This window comes from Bubalus bubalis, chromosome 14 (assembly GCF_019923935.1).
Source record: "Bubalus bubalis isolate 160015118507 breed Murrah chromosome 14, NDDB_SH_1, whole genome shotgun sequence".
NCBI lineage: Eukaryota > Metazoa > Chordata > Mammalia > Artiodactyla > Bovidae > Bubalus > Bubalus bubalis.
In genome coordinates, this window is record NC_059170.1 from 18757372 (window position 1) to 18781208 (window position 23837).

At 43.7% G+C, this 23837-nt stretch overlaps 2 protein-coding genes across 4 annotated transcripts; one reads left to right on the forward strand and one right to left on the reverse strand.

The window, feature by feature from the left end:
• Positions 1-1430: 1430 nt before the first annotated feature.
• On the reverse strand, positions 1431-3010 carry ROMO1 (reactive oxygen species modulator 1). Of its 2 annotated transcripts, none has more exons than XM_025263568.3 (3): positions 2868-3010; positions 2547-2776; positions 1431-1622 (listed from the first exon to the last, which is right to left on the reverse strand). In XM_025263568.3, exons 2-3 carry the CDS (start codon positions 2675-2677, stop codon positions 1514-1516), a joined length of 240 nt encoding a protein of 79 aa, XP_025119353.1. In that variant the 5' UTR covers positions 2678-2776; positions 2868-3010; the 3' UTR covers positions 1431-1513. The 2 variants fall into 2 exon arrangements, with proteins under 2 accessions (XP_025119353.1, XP_006072501.1); XM_006072439.4 differs by having other exon boundaries at positions 2547-2677; positions 2868-3009.
• On the forward strand, positions 2989-21210 carry NFS1 (NFS1 cysteine desulfurase). 2 transcript variants are annotated; one of them, XM_006072440.3, is made up of 13 exons: positions 2989-3127; positions 3740-3849; positions 4540-4656; positions 5358-5441; positions 9830-9982; positions 12818-12911; positions 14217-14351; positions 15925-16082; positions 16686-16791; positions 16871-16952; positions 17607-17690; positions 18289-18378; positions 20463-21210. In XM_006072440.3, exons 1-13 carry the CDS (start codon positions 3031-3033, stop codon positions 20524-20526), a joined length of 1374 nt encoding a protein of 457 aa, XP_006072502.2. In that variant the 5' UTR covers positions 2989-3030; the 3' UTR covers positions 20527-21210. The 2 variants fall into 2 exon arrangements, with proteins under 2 accessions (XP_006072502.2, XP_025119351.1); XM_025263566.2 differs by lacking the exon at positions 17607-17690.
• The last annotated feature ends 2627 nt before the right edge of the window (positions 21211-23837 follow it).

Sequence of the window (23837 nt, forward strand, 5' to 3'; positions counted from 1 at the left end):
CATTATTTAAAACTAAATAATTGGGTAGATTCAAAGTGGTTTCCCAAATTAACTGCAGTTTTGAGCTTTAATTTCACTTGGCCAGCAACCCTTCCCAATTCATACTCTGAACTCTGCTTCAAGTTTTTGTATCTAGATTGAATCTGAGTAGGTGGTGCTACTCCTAGTTACTCCTTCCAATATGGATTTCCTCACCTGATTTCTAAACCCTTAAAATTGTTAGGGATGAAGGACAAGTATTACAAATTTAGTCAGGTATCAAGATAACTGGTTTGACTTTGGAGGCATCACAGTTTTCTACCACCCCTTTTGAGGGATGTTTGTAATTTCTTTTCAGTTACTTAACCTGGAGAAAAAAAGTCAAGATAATCTTTATTTGTGAACACGGAGTGTCAGTTTTTGGGTAGCAGAGACACATGACAATTTTTTTTTTCCAAACTATGTATCTTTGTAATTAAAGATTTTATTCTTGAATCAAGTACTAGCAGGTTTCTTTCTAGGGAACTGGGCCAGCAAAGGTAACTTCAGGTATTTAATCTCATGAAAACAGTTAACTACCATTTTTTATTGTTTTTTTTTGGCTGTGTAATGAGGCATCTTCGTTCTGGACTAGGGAGGGATTGAGCCCATGCCCTGAGCACTGGGAGTGTTGAGTCTTAATACCCGGGGTAGTCCCACCATTTTCTTAATGACAAATACTTGAGGGGCAACTTGGAACACTATCAAGGAATATGTTGCCTGTACAGGTGAGGAGCACTTCTCATGATGGAGAAACTACCTTAACAAGCCAGTTAAAAGGAGGGAGACTCAGCCGATAAGTTTACATCCTCATTGATGACTGGTTAGAAAATCATCTGAGATGAACCTGTGTGAGCTGCGTGCCAAGTTGCTTAAGTCGTGGCCAGCTGCAAACTCAGGCCTCTGCCCATGGGATTCTCCAGGCAAGAGTAGGGTAGTGGGTTGCCAGGCCCTGCTCCAGGGAGTCTTCCCAACCCAGAGACTGAACCTGTCTCATGCCTCCTGCATCAGCAGGTGGATTCTTGACCGCTAGTGCCATCTGAACTTGCGAGGCTACAAAAGTGGTTTGAATTTGTTCTTTTCCTGATCAAGTCATATCTGAAGACAATATTTGGGTATACAATGTAATAGCACTGGAAATAAGGCTGGTTAATCTTGCAGTGTGACCTTGAGGAAATGTAGACAACATTTTAAAGGTGAGAAACTAAGCATCAACCTTAAAGGACTGAATAATAAGGATTTCCAAGAATCTATGAACAGTCTTAATGCATGATAAATAATTCCAAGTTTGGATTAACAGAGAAAGCTCTTGTGAAACAAGAAACCAAACCTCAGCCCACTTACGAAGATCTTTAAGCAAGCTGGGTAACAGGCTGTGAGAGGAAAAAATGCTTCTAAACAGAAACTCCGAATACTCAAAGACTTGCTTTATTATAGTACACATGGGATGGAACTGATGGGAGGGGGTGGATGTTGTGGGCAACCACTGCCCTGATTAGCATCGGATGCCCATCCCGATGGCCATGAATGTGCCAAAGGTGCCGCCACTCTGCATCATGGTTTTTCCGATGCCGCCCATCAGCTCCCGACCCCGCATTCCGATCCTGAGGGAGGAGGAAACCAAGATGGGGCCACTTGAAAACAACAATACAGGGAGGAGAATTAACTAACCCTTTCCAATGTATAATCAGGCACTGCTGAAGTCTGGCAGGACATTATTACCTCTTGCCACATGGAGTGAGTAATGCTAAGGAAAAGGATCCATTAGGATCTCTAGGCAACTGACGGGTTTGTGGGAGGCAACAGAAGCAGTATAAAGTACAGAAACAGGGAAATCATTTTTGGGTGCTGGTTTTGCCTCCAGGGTATACATGACCCAATACAACGTTTTTTAGATGGTGTTTAAAACAATGATTGGGGGCTCAGACCTGGGGTCAAGAACTACGTGCAATTTACAGGCTGTGTCAAGTGTATAATGAGGCTCTTAACATTCACAGCAGTGTTGTGATAACAGGGCATTCACTGACAGTAGACGCTCGGTAAACGATAATTTACCAGGAACAATAGCATCTTTTATATGTGAAAACTAGAGTGTAGAGTTTATCTGCTTAATTTCTACATCCTGTTCCCAGTGCAGTGAAATTAATCAAGTTTGTTTCGCCATGCGCCTAACAGGAGTAAAACAGAACAGCCATTTATTGAGCACTTAATATGTGCCAGGTTCTCTGTTAAGTGTGGTCTGATTTGAGCTTAGAATTCTACATGATGTAGAGGTTTACTGACCTCATTTCTACGTGAAACCCGGGCTCCTACTTGCCTAAGGTTACAGAATAAGGGTCAGAAAGCAGTTTGAATCAGAGCTCGTACTGTCCTCCCAGACTAGACTGAAGGTGCTTAGGAAAATAGTCTCGTTCGTTACAGGGCAGAGACAGAATTGGAAAGTAGTAAGCTCTATTCGGGCTGTAGGCCGAGAGCTGTGGGCTGGAAAAATCAGGTAGTCCCCAGAGATCACCGCCCGCGCCCCTCACCTGAGACAGGAAAAGGTGCCGAAGAGCGCCCCCGCAGCCATGCCCACGGCGCAACCCATCACGAAGCCCATCTTCACGCGGTCGAAACAGCTTGGCTGGGACTGTCCATAGGGACCCACGGCCACCGGCATCTGCGGGGTTCGAAGGTTAGGGGAAGTGTGGGCCTAGCCGCCAGCCCGAGACTCCAGCAGGGGCCAGAGGAGGTGCGATAGGGAACCGGCCCAGGGGTTCTGGGAAATCCGAGAAAGAAAAGAAGGGTGTAGCCTGACTCCATCACCCACTGTGCGTTCGAGTCCCCGCGCCACGGTGCCCCCACCTCACCTCGTTCGTGGCTTCGGTCGCTCAGATCTACGTCTTACACGGAACGCGAGCTGGAGCGCACTCGAGATCCGAGGAAGCGCTTCCGGGGCGCGGAATAGTACTTCCGGGAATCTGTAGCTGAGGACTGTAGCGGCTTCGGGCGGGGGGCTCTGCCACCGGGACCATGCTGCTGCGAACCGCTTGGAGGCGGGTGGCCACGGCAGCGCCCGCGGCTCCGGGGCCGAGGGCCAAGCCGCCCATTTGGGGGCTGCGCCTGCGCGGTACGCTCGGGGGCCCGCTCGCCGCCACCTTCCTGGAGCGCGGAACTTTCTCCTGGGCTAGGCGACTTACCTGCATATTCAGGCGCCTTCCTCTTCCGCTACCCCGACCCTCTGACCCTTCCTCTTGACTGCATCCCTCAGGTTTTCTCATACCGGCTCTCTGAACCGTTGACTTCGCCGCATCCCCCGACCCGCACTTCACATCCTGCACCGCAGGCCCTCAGAGCCCTAAAATTCGACCATCGGACCTCTCCTGACCCAATTGTAGAGATGCTAGTGGTCCAGCCAGTAACCTTTGAAGGAGATCTTACCTACCGTCTCCACGTTCCTTCTCAGGGGCTTTGCCCTTTCGGAGATTTCCTCACTCCAACGACGCAATTTGAATGTTGTCTCAGCACCCTACCCTAAGAACCCTGTCTCTCTCCCTTACCTCTTTTTTTACAGTTTGCTCAACTTTATCGATGTTCTGTTTCCTTTTGCGTTGAGATTCGCTCAGCATCGCTTAAACTTATGTCGCCTCCGTCCAGCCTTTCCATTCTGTTGTTTGGGATGCCCTGTGTGCAGAGTTGGATCCTCTCTCACCTGGCCCCTCCGTTCCATTTTTTTTGTCAGGTATAGACCTTACTCCCCAGTCTGCTGTTGCCTCTGATGCAGCCACTGCTCTGGAGGCGGAGTCAGTGCTGCGACCTCTGTACATGGATGTGCAAGCTACAACTCCTCTGGTAAGGATGGAGGGGCAGCTTTCCCTGAGCTGTTTAGTAGAGTTATACTGTAGAAGTGGCAATGCACAGAAATGGCTGAATCCCTGTAGAAGTGAGAGCCATTGAGAAGTGTGTGCTGGGAGAGCAATGAGCCAGGAGACTGGAGGCTTACATTGTAGTCCACTAGAAGTGTCTTTACTGCTTACTAGCTATTGATCTTGGTCAAGTCACTTCATTGCCGGCACTCTCCTAGTAGTTAAAAGCATAGGGTCTGGAATTACCGGACCACTGCTTACTATATGCATTTGGGCAAGAATTAAATAGGTTAAAAGATATAAAGTAGCCCTTAGAATAGTGCCTGGCGTATGATGAGCACTGGAATATTAATGCACGTTTTCATCAACATCCTCTCCTAGATATCACATTGCTTGGCAGTGAAAACACCTACAGACACAACTGTCAGGAAAAAGCAGTGTTTGTAGATTATTTGAGGAGATGGTAGAATAATCTGATTTAAGACGGATTGGGAGGAGAGTGTATTAAGATAATATTTGGTTAGAACCTGGGGGGATGGGAGAATGTTTGAGGCCTAATCTAGGCAGGGTCTGAAGGATTGGGGGTGTGTTGAGGCAGATTGGGTAGGTCAGGGGATGGAGTGGGGCCCGAGTTAACTATGGGCTCAAGGAGACTGGTCTGTTCTGTTTTGTCCAGGACCCTCGGGTGCTTGATGCCATGCTCCCTTACCTAGTCAACTACTATGGAAACCCACACTCCCGGACACATGCTTATGGCTGGGAGAGTGAGGCTGCCATGGAATGTGCTCGCCAGGTTAGTACAGAGGACTCTAGGAAGTTCTGATGTCAGAGGTTTCAGTGACCTGTGGGTGGCATTTTTTTTTTTTTTTTTTAGTATCTGTGGGTGAAGGTGGAAATGGTTTGGGGCTCTCTCAGCAAGAGATTCAAAGAACAGGCCTTTGGAGTCCTTCTGAAGGCATTCGATTAGTTTCCACATTTCCTGGCTAACTGACCTTTGTTATTTCGTTATCTGACTTCTCGAAGCTTCAGTTTCCTCACATTGAAAATGGAGGTTGAGGGGAGTCCAGTGGATAGAATTCTGGGCTTTCGCTCCTGGGGGTCAGGATTTGATCTCTGTTCAGGGAACTAAGATCCAGCAAACTGTGTGGCACGTCCAAAAGAAAATGGAGATTGTAGTAGCTCCTACTCCTTAAGGTTTTGGGGTGGATTAAATCAGACAATACTAGTGATATGTTTGTAGACATGATGCCTGTGCATACTAAGAACTCATAAGTGCTTTTTCAAAAACACCAAAGTTGTTATTAATTGGATTTGGGATGTAGTTGAATATATCCCTTTGTCTGATCCTAGTGGGTACAGAACTGCTTCTTGAGCAGTTGACAGATTGCGGTGGAGCTCTTCATGCTCCAGACTGCTGTCTTAGTTGTCACCACAGCCCCGTTCCTGCTGAGGAAACTGATGCTCCTTATTTCTGCTTCTCGTCTTGACTTGCAGCAAGTAGCATCTCTGATTGGGGCTGATCCTCGTGAGATCATTTTCACTAGCGGTGCTACTGAATCCAACAACATAGCAATTAAGGTAAGAGAACCAGAAGGCATATCTGGGCTTTCCTGACCTGGGAGATGGTTTCCTGCCATCATTTAGGCTCATGTGTCTTTCCCAGTCACCCACTTTCATCATATCATGAAAAAAGACACAGACACACCACCCTTTTTCTAATTTGTTGCTTCCTTCAGCCCTGTGTAGTTGACTCTATCTAAAGTTTGCTCCTGGTGAACTGAATTCGGTCATGTAGTTGGATAGGAAAGGAGGTGGCTCTTGGGTCATCAACCACGTGGTGTTTTGGATGACAGCTACTTCAGAGGATAAATGGTGACTCAATCCTTTTACCCATCCTTTAGATCTACTCACAATGAAGTCCAGAATACACTCGTAATTGAATAGATTTCTCTGCTTATTACCAAGTTTACCCTTATATCTATGATTTCAGGGCTGCCTTTTTCTCAGCCTTCCTTTTCTCTCCAGTGAGATCTGTTTGCAACAAGTTCTTCCTGTTTCTTGAGATGTCCCTGTTTTTAAGTCCTGGTTGCCTAGGTGCTGTCTGAAGACATTTACTTAATCACCTGTTCTGAGATCAGTCACTCTGTCCTTGGGACATCTTTGATGCTAATGAAAGTAAAATTCCACTCTCAGTAATCATGTCAGTGTTTCATAGAACATAGTCATGCCTGACTGGGGCCTGGTTACCAGGGTCACTTGTGTAAATACCAAGGCTCTGATAAATTGTGGGCTGCTGTAGGTTCAGCGCTGGCTCTATCCCCTCTCATCATGGTCTCTCACCTGTGTTGCCAGTATTGTTTTTTTTTTTTTTTTTTTTTTTTTAAACTTTACATAACTGTATTAGTTTTGCCAAATATCAAAATGAATCCGCCACAGGTATACATGTGTTCCCCATCCTGAACCCTCCTCCCTCCCCATTCCATCCCTCTGGGTCGTCCCAGTGCACCAGCCCCAAGCATTCAGTATCGTGCATCGAACCTGGACTGGCAACTCATTTCATACATGATATTTTACATGTTTCAATGCCATTCTCCCAAATCTTCCCACCCTCTCCCTCTCCCACAGAGTCCATAAGACTGTTCTATACATCAGTGTCTCTTTTGCTGTCTCATACACAGGGTTATTGTTACCATATTTCTAAATTCCATATATATGCGTTAGTATACTGTATTGGTGTTTTTCTTTCTGGCTTACTTCACTCTGTATAATAGGCTCCAGTTTCATCCACCTCATTAGAACTGATTCAAATGTATTCTTTTTAATGGCTGAATAATACTCCATTGTGTATATGTACCACAGCTTTCTTATCCATTCATCTGCTGATGGACATCTAGGTTGCTTCCATGTCCTGGCTATTATAAACAGTGCTGCGATGAACATTGGGGTACACGTGTCTCTTTCCCTTCTGGTTTCCTCGCCAGTATTGTTTTTTCTGACCTTGGACTCTGTAGGAGGCCTAGGCCTGGGCCAGGTTCCAGAGTCATCAGCACTCACCGGATCCTGTTAACAGGAGTGTCCTTCCTTGGGACTGCAGAGACCTCAGAGCCATGCGTGTGGTCTCTTCAAAGATGAGGATGGTTTCTGGAATGGGGAGTGTTTTCAAAACTTTGAAAATATTTGCTTTGAAAGTTTCCACAGATTCTCAGACCTCAAGGTCAAGGATTGCTAAGAGTGGTTGTGACCGTTTTCCCCTTAGACTCCTGGATGGGTAAATATCTGTCTGCTGGTAGAGGATTCAACATTCTGGGTAACTGAGATAGGAGGAGGGGGAGGGAACTTTTAAATGTTTTCATTTTTATGTTCCTTGTCCCCAAGAACATTTTTATGTAGTCATAATTTTGGCCTAATTAGTTTCATATTCTGCTTTTAACATAGTACCCTGGGAGGGGTGGGGTTGCACCTTTTATTTAAGTTTTTTAAGGAATTCATGTGTATGCAGTGAAATTTTTTTAACCCTATGGAAAGATTTATTTATTAATTTTTACCAGAGTATAGTTGCTTTACAGTGTTGTGTTTATACTGTACAGTGAAGTGAATCAGCTATAAATACACATATATCCCCTCTTTTTTAGATTTTCTTCCCATTTAGATCACCACAGAGTACTGAGTAGAGTCCCCTGAGCTATACAGGAGGCTCTCATTATATGGAAAGGTTTAAACTCGAGTGTAGATCTTCCATTTCCTCCTCCCTACCGAAGAGACCTCAAGTCTGTCTAGTATTGTTCCAGAAAACAAATTGTACACACATATGCGTTTGCTTTTAATAGTTTCACATACTGTAGCATCCACATTTATTTTTCCATAGCCAATAATAACATATGTTATATTTTTCCATTATATTTTTTCCTACATTATTTTTCATGGAGTTGTATTATTGCAGTTTACTCTTTATTCCTCTATTGTTGGATGTGTTTAATCTCTCCATTTTTTTTAAGGATTGTGAATACAATGAAAGCATATTTTGTCTCTATAGCATCATCTATGCTTTGAAATATTTCCCTAAATTCCCAAAAGAGGAGTCACAGTAAAGAGTGCTAATACAGCTTTTTTAAAAAATTTATTTATTTTTTAATTGAAGGATAGTTGCTTTGCAGAATTTTGTTAATACAGCTTTTAAGACATCTTTATAAATAATTCTCTGAAGAGTTTGTAGTGTAAGTACTGCCGTCAGCAAGGAATGAGTGTATGAGTTTCACTTCTACGCTGCCAGCTTTGGGTATCAGTATCACCATATTTATATGTTTTGTTGTTTACACAGAAAGAAAACATATATACCCTACCATGTATAAAATAGATAGCTAGTTGGAAGCTGCTATGATAGCACAGGAGCTCAGCCCCGTGCTCTGTGATGACCTAGAGGGGTGGGATGGGGGTGGAGTGGGAGGGAGGCTCTAGAGAGAGGGAATATATGAATGTTGTTGTTTAGTCTCTAAATTGGTCTGACTCTTTGCAACCCCATGGACTGTAGTCTGCCAGATTCCTGTGTCCATGGGATTTTTTTAGGCAAGATACTGGAGTGGGTTGCCATTTCCTTCTACAGGGGATCTTCTTGATCCATGGATCAAACCCTCTTCTCTTACATTGGCAAGATGGATTCTTTATCACTGAGCCACCAATTCTCTGCTGATTCATTTATGGTACAGCAGAAACTGTTACTAATACAACATTGTAAAACAGTTATCCTCCAATTAAAAAAAAAGAAATAAATGAGAAACACTTTTCCTGGGATACAAGGATAGGGATGTTTTCCATTTTCCATCTATGATATAATAAAAAATGTATTTGGTCTTTGTTCTCTGTTCCTAGCACAGGGCTTCAAAAACCCTTGTAGTTTTCTGAATACTAGGAATGTCTTTGTTATTCATAATAAGCCCCCTTGGACCATAATGTGTTTCTGGTGATGAAGTGACTCTTGGTGGGCCCTTAGATAGTTTTAAGATTTAGGCTGGTCACTCCAGAAGGACGAAGAAAATGTGATTAGAGGGTTGTAACTTTGATCTGGGGAAGAAAAGGGGTTGGAGATTGAGTCTGGTCATATGGCCAGTGATTTAATCAGTCACGCCTGTGTTATATGAAACCCCTGTAAAAACTGGAAAATGAGGGGGAATTCCGTGGTCCAGTGGCTGGGACTCCATGCTCCCAATGCAGGGGGCCCAAGTTTGATCCCTGGTCAGGGAACTAGGTCCCACATGCCACAACTAAGACCCCAGTACAGCCAAATAAATAAATAAAAATATTAAAAAACAAAACAAAACTGGGAAACAAGAGTCAGAGGAGCTTCCAGGTTAGCTAACACGTGGATGTGCTGGCGGGTGGCATGCTTGATGCTCTGCGCCCTTCCCTGCCTCAGACCTCATCTGTGCAGCTCTTCCGTTTGGCCATTCATGGGCTTTATCTTCTGTGATAAAGCTATGATAGTAAGTGTAGTGTTTTCAGTGAATTCTGTGAATCATAGGGGATTACTGAATCTTAGGGGGCTATGCATCACCAGCTCAATGGACATGAGTTTGAACAAACTCCCTGAGATAGCGAAGGACAGGAAAGCCTGGAGTTTTGCAGTCCATTGTGTCACAAAGAGTCAGACTTGACTTAGTGATTAAACAACAACAACAAGGGGGCTGTGGGAAGTCTTTTATTTGTAGCCATCTGGGGAAATATGGATGGGGAGCTTGTGACAGCTAGGCCTCACAGCTGGCATCTGAAGTGGAGGCAGTCCTGTGAGACTGAGGCACTTAACCTGTGGGATTTTCACTAATTGGGATAGTTAGTGTCAGAATTAAGTTGAATTGTAAGACACACAGTTGTCAGAGAATTGATGTTGGACCATACCACCCTTATCCACTTACTCAAGTCACTGCTGTCTCTCTGAGTATATTCTTCATTTTTCCACCACCACCAACTTCTAGGGAGTGGCCAGGTTCTACAGGTCCCGGAAAAAGCACTTGATCACCACACAGACAGAACACAAATGTGTCTTGGACTCCTGCCGTTCACTGGAAGCTGAGGGCTTTAATGTCACCTACCTCCCGGTGAAGAAGAGTGGAATCATTGACCTGAAGGTAAGAGGGCATGATAGGGGGAGCCTGGCTTCAATCTATGAAACTGTCTCTTTAGCCTCAGCTGGAGCTTGAAAGACTAGATCTAATGGTGAGGGAGGGCTTTAGAGAAATAGGTCTCTCAGTGGGACCCAGAGTATATTCTCCTTGAGTGGGCACAGTCTTCCTTTTGTCTGGAGGATTTGTTTCTCAGTTTAGTTGGTGCTTCCTGGTCTGTGTGAGAGCCACTGACCATGTATGCAGGATGCCAGAGACTAACACTCGCCATGGGAAAGCTTTGGCCTCCTTCACCCTTCACTGATGTTTCTCATCCTTCTAAAGGGTAGGTGTAGTTTTGTGAAGAATATTTCCCTTTGGGACCCATATATACTTTTTAAAATTTTATTTATTGATTTATTAATTTCTGGTTGCGCTGGGTCTTTGTTGCCTTGTGTGGGTTCCCCATAGTTGTGGTGCACAGGCTCCTCATTGTGGTGGCTTCTTTTGTTGTGGACGATGGGCTCTAGGTGCATGGACTCAGTAGTTGCAGCACATGGGCTCAGTAGCTGTGGCTCAAAGGCTCTAGAATGTGGGCTTAGAAGTTGTTGTGCACAGCTTAGTTGCCCTACAGCACGTGGGATCTTCCCGGACCAGGAATTGAACCCTTATCCCCTGCACTGGCGGGCAGATTCATATCCACTGTGTCAGGAAAATCTGATTCACAATTTTCAAAAGGTATATTCCATTTATAGTTATTACAAAATATTGGCTATATTCCCTGTGTTGTACAATATATCCTTATAACTTATTTTATACAGTTTTTGCCTATTTTTATTTTATTATTTTAAAATTTTGGGCTGCACCCTGTAGCATGTAGCATCTTAGTTCCTTAACCAGGGATCAAACCCACACCCCCTGCATTGGAATTCTTTAACCACTGGACTGCCTGGAAAGTCCCTTATTATTTTTATTCCAACAGGTTTTTTGGGGTTTTGTTTTTTTTTTGCTGCACCTTGAGGCATGTAGGTTCTCAGTTCCCTGATCAGGGATCGAGCCATTCCCTTTATTTTATTTAATGGCTTTTTACTTCTTTGCTCTGTTGTGTGCCTGTGCCTATTTTTCCACTAGGCTTAGCTTCCTGAACTTGGGGAGTGCGTATTTTCTGTATTTTCATTTCTCGTAATACTTAACATAATGTCTTTCTTTCACTCTCTACTATTTATTGTGTCATAGTGCCAGGCACTGGGGATAAAGGGACGAAAAAGACAAGCCTAGTCTGTGCCTTCAAGGAGCTTATATTCTAGTGAAAGGACAGGTAACATGTAAACAGATGTATAAATAATTATGAATTGGGATATATACTATAAAGGAAGTAAAGAAGAAGCTGAGAGAAATGAAACATTGAGAACTTCCATTAGCCCAGTGTCAGGGAAAGCATCATAGATGCTGGGAGGTTGATTACTAGTTTCTTTAGGATAAATGTTTCCGTCAGATGTGGTCCCTATGTCAGTGTTAATAGTAACCTTGTTTTTTACTACTTATTTTGTTCTTTGCCACTTACTCTGACAACCTTATGTAGGAAAGGCTCCCCCTCTTTTTTTTTAATGAAGTTTTTAATTTTTAAATTATAGATTCTCATGTAGTTGTCAGAAGTAATATAGACAGATCTCATGTATCCTTTATTCATTTCCCTTAAAGATAACATCTAGCAAAAGTATAATATAATATTAGTTGATACAGTCTACTGGTCTTGTTCTGATTTCCCCGGTTTTACTTGTACTCACTTGTGTGTGTGTGTTTAGTTCTATGCATTCTAGTTTCATCACATGTGTAGGTTTATGTAACTATCACCACAGTGATGCCTTATTTTTTTTTTTTCTAAATATGTATTTAGTTTTGGCTATGCTGGGTCTTCACTGCTGCCTGGAGGCTTTCTCTAGTGGTGAGCGGGGGCTACTCTAGTTGCATTGTGAAGTCATCTCATTGCAGTGGCTTCCCTGCTGCAGAGCACAGACTGTGGTGTGCGGGCTTCAGTAGTTGAGACATGTGGGCTCAATATTTGTGGCTCGAGGACTCCAGAGAACAGACTCAGTAGTCGTAGTGCATGGGTTAGTTGCTCCATGGCATGTGTGATCCTCCTGGACCAGGGATTGAAGCAGTGTCCCCTGCATTGCCAGGTGGATTCTTAACCACTGGACTACCAGGGAAGTCCCATGGTATTCTTTTAAAACCACTAATTTGATCACCATTTCTTTAATTTTGTCATTTCAGTAATGTTATGTAAATGAAATGTTAGTAATATAGTGTGTAACCTTTTGGGATTGGCTGTTTTCACTTAGCATAAGTCTTAGGCGAATCATTTAAGTTGTTGCCTGTCTCTGTAGTCCGTTCCTTTTTGTTGCCAAGTAGTATTCCACAGAATGGAAGTACCACAGTTTCTTTAACCATTTCCTTATTGAAGGACCTCTGGCTTGTTTTTAGATTTTGGCTATCAAGAATAAAGTAATCATGATCATTTATAGGTTTCTTACGTGAATTTAAGCTTGCATTTCCCTGAGTTAATGCCCAAGAGTGCAGTTACTGGGTCATATGGTAATTTCATGTTCAGTTTTATAAGAAACCAAAGCTGACAAACTGTTTTCCAGTGTGGTTGTACCATTTTATATTCCCGTCAATAGTGCATGAGTGATTGGGTTTCTTGGCATCCTAGCCAGCATTTTGTGTCATTGCTATTTTAATTTTACTCACTCTTGTAGGTGTGTAGTGAAAGGCCCCTGTTCACAACTAAGCTTGCTTACATTCTGAGTTAGAGAGGACTCTGTTCATACTATATGGTCTCTTTACTCCTGATATTCTTAGGAACTAGAGGCTGCCATCCAGCCAGATACCAGCCTGGTCTCAGTCATGACTGTGAACAATGAAATTGGAGTGAAGCAGCCCATTAAGGAAATAGGTAAGTATCATGGGTGGACCCTGATGCTTGCCCACCACTGGGATCCATCTAAGGAGCAGGACTGGACTAGGAGCTGAAAGACTATATAGAATGTAGTAAGGAAACCCAGGGAAAGAGGGCTTCAGTTCCTTGTTCAAGGACATATTGTAAATGGCAGAGCTAGTATTTGAACCCAGGTCTAATACCACTTGAGCTTCCCAGATGGTGCAGTGGTAAAGAATCTGCCTGCCAGTGCAAGAGATGCAAGAGCCTTGGGTTCGACCCCTGGGTTGAGAAGATCCCCTGGAGGAAGAAATGGCAACTCATTGCAGTATTCTTGCTGGGAGAATCCCATGGACAGAGATGTCTGGGGGCTGCAGTCCCTGTGGCCATAGAAGAGTTGGGCACGACTGAGCACACGTGCGCTGCAGTGCTGTCCTTTTCATTTTACCGCAGCTGGTGCAGAAAGCACAACAAAGAACCTCCGCCTTTTTTTCTCTTCCTCTTTTAACTTTTTCGTTTTAGAACATCTGTTCACTGTGCTCATTTGGAGCCAGAGACATGTACCCCGTAACTTCTTAGGTACATTAGCAAATAGATCTATTAATTTTTGCTTCTTTTAAATCAATAAGAATCTAAAAATTAATCTGATATATTGAAAGGCCAGTGTTAATGAGGTAGGAAGAGTCTTATGAATCAGAATATCGGATGTATTTTGATTTGATGCTTTGTGCTTTTTTTTTGACCACCATAACTTTTATTTTATTATTTTTGTAAGTTGGACTGCAATTGCTTTACAATGTTGTGTTAGTTTCTGCTGTACAATGAAGTGAATCAGTTGTATGTTTACATATGATCCCCTCTTTCTTGGACCTCCCTCTGACGCCCCTCCCCCGAACCATCCCACCCATCTAGGTCATCAGAGAGCACCAAGCTAAGCTTCTTGTACTTTACATTGGTTCCCGCTAGCTATCTATTTTACAGGTGGTAGTGTATATGTGTCAATCGTAATCTCTCAATTAATGCACATTATGTGGAATCTAGGAAAATGGTACAGAGGAACCTATTTCCACGCTAGGAGTAGAGATGCGGGCATAGAGAATGGATGTGTGCACTTGCCCTTATTTATTCTAGTCAAGGACACGAGAGCTGAGAAGGAGAGAGAGACAGAGAAAGAGAGAGAGAGAAAGAGAGAAGTGATTTACTAGGTGGCTAGGGCCAATACCAGATGTAATTTTGCCTCAGAACTCATAGTATATTATAGGACCACTGCCAGGTTACTTCCTAACATTGTGCTCTGGTTCTTCCCCTCTGTTGTTTTCTCAGGGCAGATTTGCAGTTCCAGAAAGGTGTATTTCCATACCGATGCAGCCCAGGCTGTTGGAAAAATCCCACTTGACGTCAATGACATGAAAATTGATCTCATGAGCATCAGTGGTCACAAAATCTATGGTCCCAAAGGTACTAGCCCCTCCTAGGTTTCCTCCTCTCTGCACCACCCAACCCTTTGACAGGTGTTCCTGAGATTCATTTGGGACTGTCACTGCTCTCAGAGGAAGAGTGCTCTGCAGAATGCAGGTGTCATTTAATAATAGCCAGGAACAGTTGCCTATTTGCAGATTCTAGCAGTTACTATAAGCAGTCCATCCTTCACTGGTCTCTTTAGAAAATCCTTTCATGTAGATGTTAATTTGGTTGAGGAACAAAGGTTTTGTCATATCAGATTAGCTTGATAAGTCCAGTTATCTTGTCTAGTCAACTGTGATTTGCAGATCAATATTCTTTTTTTTTTTTTTTGACTGTGTGGCATGTGGGATTATAGTTCCCTGACCAGGGATTGAACCCATGGACCCTGAAGTGGAAGCCTGGAGTCCTAACCACTGGACTTCTAGGGAAGTCTCAGATCAATATTCTTTGAGTCCTTCATTCCCTCGTGTTTTGCTTTAGCCTTAGGGGAAGATTGTATGGGCTTTTATGTGTTTTGGTGTTTGTTCCTAGCTTTATTAGCCTTTGCTCCTGTTAATCTCTCAAGGTACTTGTCTGTGTCCTATGGTCCTATTGGCATAGGAATATTTTCCAGCCGTAATTCTGCCTTTGCATGCCAGCCTTTGGGAAGAGACTGTTGTCCTCTGTTTTACGGAGGTAGCCATCCAAAATGAACAACTCTTCCTCTCTTTCCTGGGTGAGGGCCTGTGGTGGTTGCTTATGCCAGTACGCTTTCTGTGTCTGCAGGGTGTGTCATCCGGATGGACACCCTGTGGGAAAAGGTGTGATAATTCCTGAAAGTACATAAGATGGCTTCTTCTAAAGCAGCAGGCCCCAGCCTTTTTGGCAGCAGGGACCAGTTTCATGGAAGACAATTTTTCCATGGACCAGGGATGGGGGCAGGATGGTTTCAGGATCCAAGTGCATTACATTTAATGTGGACTTTGTTTCTGTTATTAGTACATCAGTTCCACCTCAGATCATCAGACATTAGATCCCAGAGGTTGTGCTTCCAGAGGTTGTAAAGAGTGTGTTTTTAAGTTAATTGTTTTTAAAAGCTCAACAGTCATTCTATCTTTAACTAAAATTGGCTTACTGGCTTTTATTGTAGATAAATCTGTTTTAATAAAACTAATTAACTCATATTGAGCAGAAGCTCTGTTCAGCACTAAAATGTATGCAGGTATCCCTCACTATCCAAACTCTTGCTTTTTGGACTCAGAATCTAAATAGATTTAGATGACATGGTGCCCTCACTCTCCAGATGTAGTGTCTGAGCCCTTACTCTCTGAACTTGGGAACTGCAGAGACTCAGATAGTGTCAGATACCTGAATATGATTTTATTTTCATGGGGAAATGGAATATGTCTTAATAAATGCAGTTTGGTACATCCTGCATTAGTGTCCCCCCGCCCCAACATTTTTTATTTTGAAAATTTTGGAGCTAACAGAAAAGTTGAAAGAATTTTTTGACCCCTTTGGAAAGTGATATTTTGTTTCATCTGCCTTTTCCTTTTTCTCTTTTTTTATAACAAACTTTGTTTCCCAGGGGTCGGTGCCATCTACATTCGCCGGCGGCCCCGTGTGCGTGTGGAGGCCCTGCAGAGTGGAGGGGGGCAGGAGCGGGGTATGCGGTCTGGGACAGTACCCACACCCTTGGTGGTGGGGCTGGGGGCTGCGTGTGAGGTGGCACAGCAAGAGATGGAGGTATGGGGAAAGCAGTTCCCTCCCACAAATTCTTCCCCTGTGCTGGGTCTCCTGTTTAGCAGCTTCTTGGCATGACTGGGTCAGATCTTTGCCAGAAGAGGTGGTTTAAGAAAACTGTCTTTCTCCGAGTGCTGCTGGCATCCTGTTCTGAGGGAGGTGTCGTCGTTGCTGTTTAGTCACTCGGTCGTGTCCGACTCTTTGTGATCCCTTGAACTGTAGCCCATCAAGTTCCTCTGTCCATGGGATTTCCTGGGCAGGCATACTGGAGTGGCTTGCCATTTCCTTCTCTAGGGGATCTTCCTGACCCAGGATCAAACCCGCATCTCCTGCATTGTAGGCGGATTCTTTGCTGCTGGGCCAGCTGGGAAGCCCTGAGGGAGGTCTTTTGGGCTCCAAATTCCAGGTCCTTTACTGGAACCACGTGTCCAGTATTTGAGCACCTCTGTGCTCAGTGTTGTGGATACAATGGTCTCCATGAGTAACACAAGACCATAGGTGGTTAAATGCACAGTCACTTCTGGGCACAGGGTAGGGTTCCTCATCCTTTATGTCTCTGAGCTGTTAATGGTCACTATGCTTAGTCCTCCCTTGCCTGCTCCTCAGTATGACCACAAGCGAATCTCAAAGTTAGCTGAGCGACTGATACAGAAGATAATGAAGAGCCTTCCAGATGTGGTGATGAATGGGGACCCTGAGCACCATTACCCAGGTATGGTCATGCCCATTCTGTCCTCGCCTGGAGGAGCCCTAGACTCTGAGCCTCCTCTCACAGTAATTCTCTCTTTCAGGCTGTATCAACCTCTCCTTTGCGTATGTGGAAGGGGAGAGTCTGTTGATGGCACTTAAGGATGTTGCCTTATCCTCAGGGAGGTGAGTTGGACTGTATAGGCAGGGTCTGTGGCAGGATCAGTTAGTCTGGCTTTAAGTGTCGGGTTAATAAGCTTCCCATTGTGGAGATGACACGCACAGGAGCTTTTGGTTGAGAATAAAAGTCATTTTGTAAGCACCTATTTTTAGCCAGTTGGGCACAGGCTAAAGTTTGCCACCTTCGGAGGGCTTCCTGTGGTAGAGCTTTGTGCCTTTTGTGGTCCCAGGAGATGCCTGTATCTGTTCTAATGTTATTCTAGTAGTTCTGTTATAGCCCTCTAGAATTCAAGGATGTTCCAGAAGACACCAAGTGTTTAGCTGCTGTCTAGGCTGCTACAGATGATGCATTTGGTTGTAGGGAAGTGATCCCATGGTTCTCTGCCACTTCTTGTTACACTCAGCTCTTGTGGTATCACACTCTGTCATGCTTTGGCTGTGTCCTTGCTCATGGAAGATATCCTCCACAGGGGCCAGAGGAGCTCGATCCACATACTAGAAGGTGCAAGCAGCATCTGTCTCTTTAGCTCTGTCAGATGAGAATGTCTCTTTTGTCGTGATATGACTTCAGGGCTCTGGGGGTAGGAGCAAGACTAGGGGTTTGTGGCCAGCAGCAGATTGGATGCTGAACTGAGCAAGGCTTTGTGTCTTTCTCCTCAGTGCCTGCACCTCTGCATCCCTGGAGCCCTCTTACGTCCTTCGAGCAATTGGCACTGATGAGGATTTAGCTCATTCTTCTATCAGGTTAGTCAACTGAGCTGCAGCATTTATGAAAGGTGTGCACTTTTGTATTATTCATCTCCTGTTAGAGTCTTCCTCAGTCTAGTTTTGTTTTTTTTTTAAACAAAAAAATACCTATTTTTTATTTGGCTGCTCAGGGTCTCAGTTGTGGAATGCAGGATCTTAATTATGGCATGTGGGATCTAGTTCCCTGACCAGGGATAGAGCTCAAGCCCCCTGCACTGGGAGTGGAAAGTCTTAGCTGCTGGACCAATCTAGGGAAGTACCCAATCTAGTTTTTCTTATCCCTTCTTCATTCTTCACGAGTTTCTCAAGCAGTGGTTCTCAGACTTCACTGACTGTCACCTGGGAAGTTTATGAATGATGAAGAGGTCTGAGTGCTGCACTGAAGAGATTCTGATTTGCTAGGTTTGGAGTAGGAAACTTCTTCTTGGATGATTCTCAGGTGACCCACAGACCATGTTCGGAGAAACTGTCCTCCAGGGGAAGGACTGTGTCTCTCCATGTCTTTTGTGGAGTAGAGCCTCATTGGGTATTTGCTGAATGAATTTACCCTGGTGCCACAGGTCTGATGCAGAGTTCCTCTCTGCGTCTTTTTCAGGTTTGGCATTGGCCGTTTTACTACAGAGGAGGAAGTGGACTACACAGTGGAGAAGTGCATTCACCATGTGAAGCGTCTTCGAGAAATGAGGTATGCACTCTTGTTCCAGAGACTCTTCGGAGGAAACTGCAGTGGTAGCTTTCTTGTCCTCAAGCTATATATTCACCCTGCCAGAAACCAAAGTTTGAAAATCCTTGGCATTCAGGATTTAGAGGAAGTCCTAAGGCAGGAAAGTGGATTTTCTTGGCTGCTTGTCAGAAAATGAAAAGGTGTCTTTAAAAACTAAAGAACCACATAAATTCAGATTGTTTTCATTATTTTATTTTATTAATTTATTTATTTGGCCTTGAGCCTTGCAGGATCTTAGTTCCCTGACCAGAATCCAACTGTGCTCCCTGCAGTGGAAGCACAGAGTCCTAACCAGTGGACCTCCAGGGAATTCCCCGTCATTTTATTGATAATATTAATCGTTGTCTTGCAGCCATATCAATGCAGAATTCATGACTTGTAGACTAAGTTTAGGAAAACTCTATAAGATAGGGATTCTTAATTTGGGTTCTATGGCTGAACTTCAGGATAACCCTGAAATTGTATGCTGTGTTTTACAGTTGTGCATTTTCTTTGGAAGAAAGTCCATAGTTTTCATCAGATACTCAAAAGGTTAAGAACTTTTACTCAGTTTTCTTTGTAAAGATGCTTACAAAGGTCAAGAGATCCTTTACCAACCAGCTGCTACTAGGGGTTCTCCTAATAATCATAGGCTCTATGTTCATGGGAACATAAAGGCCTCTGGAATTCTTCAGAACTCTGTTCTGGTTCAGTTTGACTTTCAAGATTTTCTTGGTCTAGTTGGCAAGAGTGAGGTAGTTCAGGTACATACTGCTTTCCTTTGGGAGCTCCCCAGGCCTTTCTAGGCTGTGAATTTTCCTTCACAGAGTCTGGTTGTATTGCTTAAATATCTATAGCTTGCTTAGCTTTGTTAGGCTCAGGATTCCTCCTTGGCTTGGCTCTCTTATACTCTCACTTGGCACACTCAGGGGGCATTTCTACTGACTATGCTGCCAAGTGAGACATTCCTCATAACTGTGTGTTTTCAGCATCTTCACCCTATTCCTTCTGATGCCTTGCAAACAATTTCAACCTCGTCCCATTAGCCCTCAGCCAGAGTTTTATTTTGAGAGCCTGTGATATTAAGTCACCTTCCCTAAAGAGAAGGCTAACTTCAGAGTCTTGGAAAATGTCAAATAGAAAGGTGCTGGGGGACTTCCCTGACGGTCCAGTGGTTAAGACTGTGCTTCCACTGCAGGGCACACAGATCTGATACCTGGTCGGGAAATTAAGATCCCAGCATACCATGTGGTACAGCCAAAAATAAAGTGGGGAAAAAAAAAAAAAGTGTGCTTGGAATGCATAGTGTAATGGAGAGAGATAAACCAAGAACAGAATGAAATTGGGTAGCATAAAGTTAACTGGAGAACTCCAAATCAAAATGCTATGGTTGTAACACATTGAAGTAATATCTGGTCTGGGAACATTATCTAAGGCATTCAAGCTGAAGGGGATCAGAGTTTAGCAGAGATCTCTCAGCAGCTGTTCTTGTATGAAATGGGATGCCCAAGTCCAAGACTCAGAAGATCCTTTTGAATTGGAGCTGGGGATGTTGGAAGTAGAGTCACCTCTGGGGAGATGAATCTTGTGGGAATTGGATAATGGTGATACATACCCAGGTGATTTAGGGCCAGGTTCTGTTTCTGAGAAGTAGAGCAAAACCAAGAAGCAGGTGCCAAAAAGTCCATTTGTGTTGGGGGTTAGTAGAGAGGCTGAAACTTGCTGTTTACACTTGCTCCAAGGGTCTTGGTTCTCCCAGGGAAACTGTGTCCATAGCCTCTCACAAGTGGCTTGAGAGCTTCATGAATATAACCACACTTGACACTCTTGGAGTGGCCTCATTGGAGCTGAGCCTGGGGTACCTAGTTATTAATGTTGGCAGCTGGGGAGAGGCTAGAGCTGACAAGGACTTTCTCAGACAGCTGAGAAAGACTTGATAACCTCTTGTTTTGGGGTTATCAGGGTAGGAAGTAGAGGAGAGACAAGAACAGATGGAGGCAAGTCAGGGCTCAGTGCTATCTGCTTCCTAAGCCTTCACTCATCCAAATACCTCTTCTCTTTGGCAGTCCTCTCTGGGAGATGGTGCAGGATGGCATTGACCTCAAGAGCATCAAGTGGACCCAACACTAGAAGAGTGGGCCTCTAAGTTTGTGCTGGCTCCTCCTGCCTCATCAATTCATGCACAGCCAGGCATTTCGTTATCCGCAGTGGCTGCTCCATGTTCAGACCAGAACTGGTGTAGCCCACCTGACTTCAGCATTGGCCTGCCTCTAAGACAGAAACATGAGAAAACTGTCTTTCTCTGGCCTCAGCTCCTTTGGTGGGGAACATTCCCCATTTCTTTCCAGGAATCCTTCTCTGGTCTTATAGTGAGTGGATGTTCTCATCCTGAACCAGGAGGGACATATGCTATGAGTTGCTGCTGGACACATCTGTATCCTTGGTGGAGAGAGCCAGAGGAACTGCAAAAACGCTTTTGTTTAGGGACCCTGATGCCCTGGGTGGACATTTGAGTTGTTGCTTACCGCTGCTGAGAGAGACTCACTTCTTCCAATAGAAGCATAATCATCTATGACTTTACCTTTTTCGTGGCTCCAAAGGCTACCTCTTCATATCGTCTATAGACTGAACTGCAAGTTTCTTAGAAGGCTTGTCTCCTCTGTGTTCTTGTCCTTCTTTTCTTTTGACCTAATGGAGCTAGAAATATCTGTATGACTGAGTCTACCTAGTCTTGTAGTAATTTATGTTTCTTTTAAAAAAAAATTGTTAATTTGCAGATTAGAGGAATAAAATCATCTTCCTGTATTTATTCTATGAGAGGCTCAAGGAGAATTCCTGGAGAAGGAAATGGCAATCCACTCCAGTGTTCTTGCCTGGAGAATCCCAGGGACAGGGGAGCCTTGTGGGCTGCCATCTCTGGGGTTGCACAGAGTCGAACATGATTGAAGCGACTGAGCAGCAGCAGCAAGGAGAATTCCAAGCTTGGGAATCGTAGGGCAGACTACTTCTTGATGTCAACAGATGAGTCTGCTTGCTTATTTCTTTAGTCAGCAATTATTTGGGTGCCTCTCAGGTGCCTGACATTATTCTGGGTATTTGGGATACACTGGTTAACAATACCAAAAAGTACTCTCAGTGAACTTTCATTCTAGCAGACAGAAAGAAAATAAGAATTAAATAAGGCTATTATTATAGACTGTAATGAGTGCTGTGGCAGAAATTGAGTGGTAGAGAAAGTAACAGGGAAAGAACCTACCATGCTGGGTATACTAGGAAAGCTTTTTTGAGGAGGTGTTAATTAAGCACAAATATGATTTCTAGCCATCAAAAGAACTGGGGATTGGTGAGGAATAAGAAGGAACAGTAAGAGCAAAGGGCCTGAGGCATGAAAAAGCATGGTGTTTGAGAAACAGAGGTCAAAACAGCCAGACTAGAGTTTTGCGATTTGTGGGTTTGAAACCATAAGTGGGAGGTTACCAGCATTAAAAGGGGGGAGAAAGAAATTTTATTAGAGTACATCACATGTAAATATTTAAAAATTTTATTGAAGTATAGTTGATTTAAAATGTTACATTAATTTTTGCTGAAGAGCAAAGTTACTCAGTTATATGTATTTTCATATTTTCCATTATGGTTTATCACAGGACATTGAGTATCATTCCCTATGAAATACAGTAGGACCTTGTTGTTTATCCATCCTGTATATATACTAGCTTGTATCTGCTAAGCCCAAACACCTGATCTTTTTCTTCCCTACTTGCCTCCCCCTTGGCACCTGCAATTCTGTTCTCTGTATCTTCCTCTAGTGTACAACAGGTGGTCAAGATGACATCTATGTCCTGCCAGTTCAGACTGAAAGCCACTCTGAGTCCTCTGGATTCTCAAATAAAATTGGTGGGTTCCTGACTAAAAGATCTGAATTTAGTTTCGACTTGTGACAAGTCAGACATAGGAAAGGAGAAATGAACTGAAACAGTGTCTGTTTCTCCATCGGCCATCTCAAGGAGAAGCAAAAGATTTTCCGGGAGTTGAGGATGTTCCTGAGGGGAATCTTAGTTTCTGACCAGGGATCAAACCCCTGCAGGCATGGCCCCCCCCCCCCCAAAAAAAAATCAACATATGGGTACAAATATCTTTCTGAATTATAATTTTACTTGGGTATATGCCCAATACTGGGATACTGGATCATATGGCAACTCTAGTTTTAGTTTTGTGAGGACGTTCCATACTGTTTTCCGTAATGGCTGCACCAATTTACACTCCCACCAACAGTATAGCACATATGTTAAGTATCTTATTTTTATCACATATTTTAATGAGTTTACAGGTTGCAAATATATTTCTTATGTGAGTGATACTCAAAGTTTGAAGGCCACTAGGCTAAAGTATGGTAAATGCAGACAAATGAGGAGGAGATGGAATTAATAGTTTTTTGAATAATCTTAGATTTAGAGAAATGTTGCAAAGACAGTATAGAGTTGCATGTCTATCACCCAATTTCCTCTAATTTTTAACATCTTACTTAAAACTATGATGTCAAAACTAAGAGACTGACATCTATACATCAGTATTAACTAAACTTCAGATTTCAGTTTCCCAGTTTCCCCACTAATGTCCTTTTTCTACTCCAGGATTCAATCCTGGGTACCATGTTGTACTTAGTAGATTTTGTTCTTAACGCACTGCATTTTACCTGCAAAAAGTATATATAATGAAGTATCAGTCGCTCAGTCGTGTCCGACTCTTTGCGACCCCATGAACCGCAGCATGCCAGGCCTCCCCGTCCTTCACCGACTTCCGGAGTCCACCCAAACTCACGTCCATTGTGTCGGCGATGCCATCCAACCATCTCATCCTCTGTCGTCCCCTTCTCCTCCTGCCCTCAGTCTTTCCCAGCATCATACATTTGTTTAAAAGCGTGATCTGTTTTGTTTAAGTCACACTCAGCTAGCACCAGGCTAGTCTGCAACACAAATCTTCCCCAAACTTGGGAGTTTTGGGGAATTTAGTCTCTGATTTTGTTAATCAATTGCCTCTTTTTCTGCCTTGGAAGATTAGTTCAATTATGGTAACATTAATCAAGATAGGATATATACGAGCGAGTGGAGTCTGCGAGGCTTAGGAGCTAAGCAGCACAAGAATAATTTTTTCTATAATAAAACCATACCAAAGTGCAGTCGTGGAGAGGTTAACGAGGACTGGTAAGGCTCCCCGGGCTGAAAATTTTAAATTTCACCACCATTTTGTGGTCCTTTTAATCTCAAAACAATTCTGCGAGGTAGGCAGTATTTTCCTCCTTTCGCAGAGGCTCGAAAAGAAGAAACTGCTTGAACCCAAGCGCCAAATACTTGAGCGGATCCCATCAAGCAGCGTCGCTGCCCTAAAGGCGAAGCTAGTGCGCAAACGTCGCAAACTTCTTCTCACAAGAAACACAGGCAACT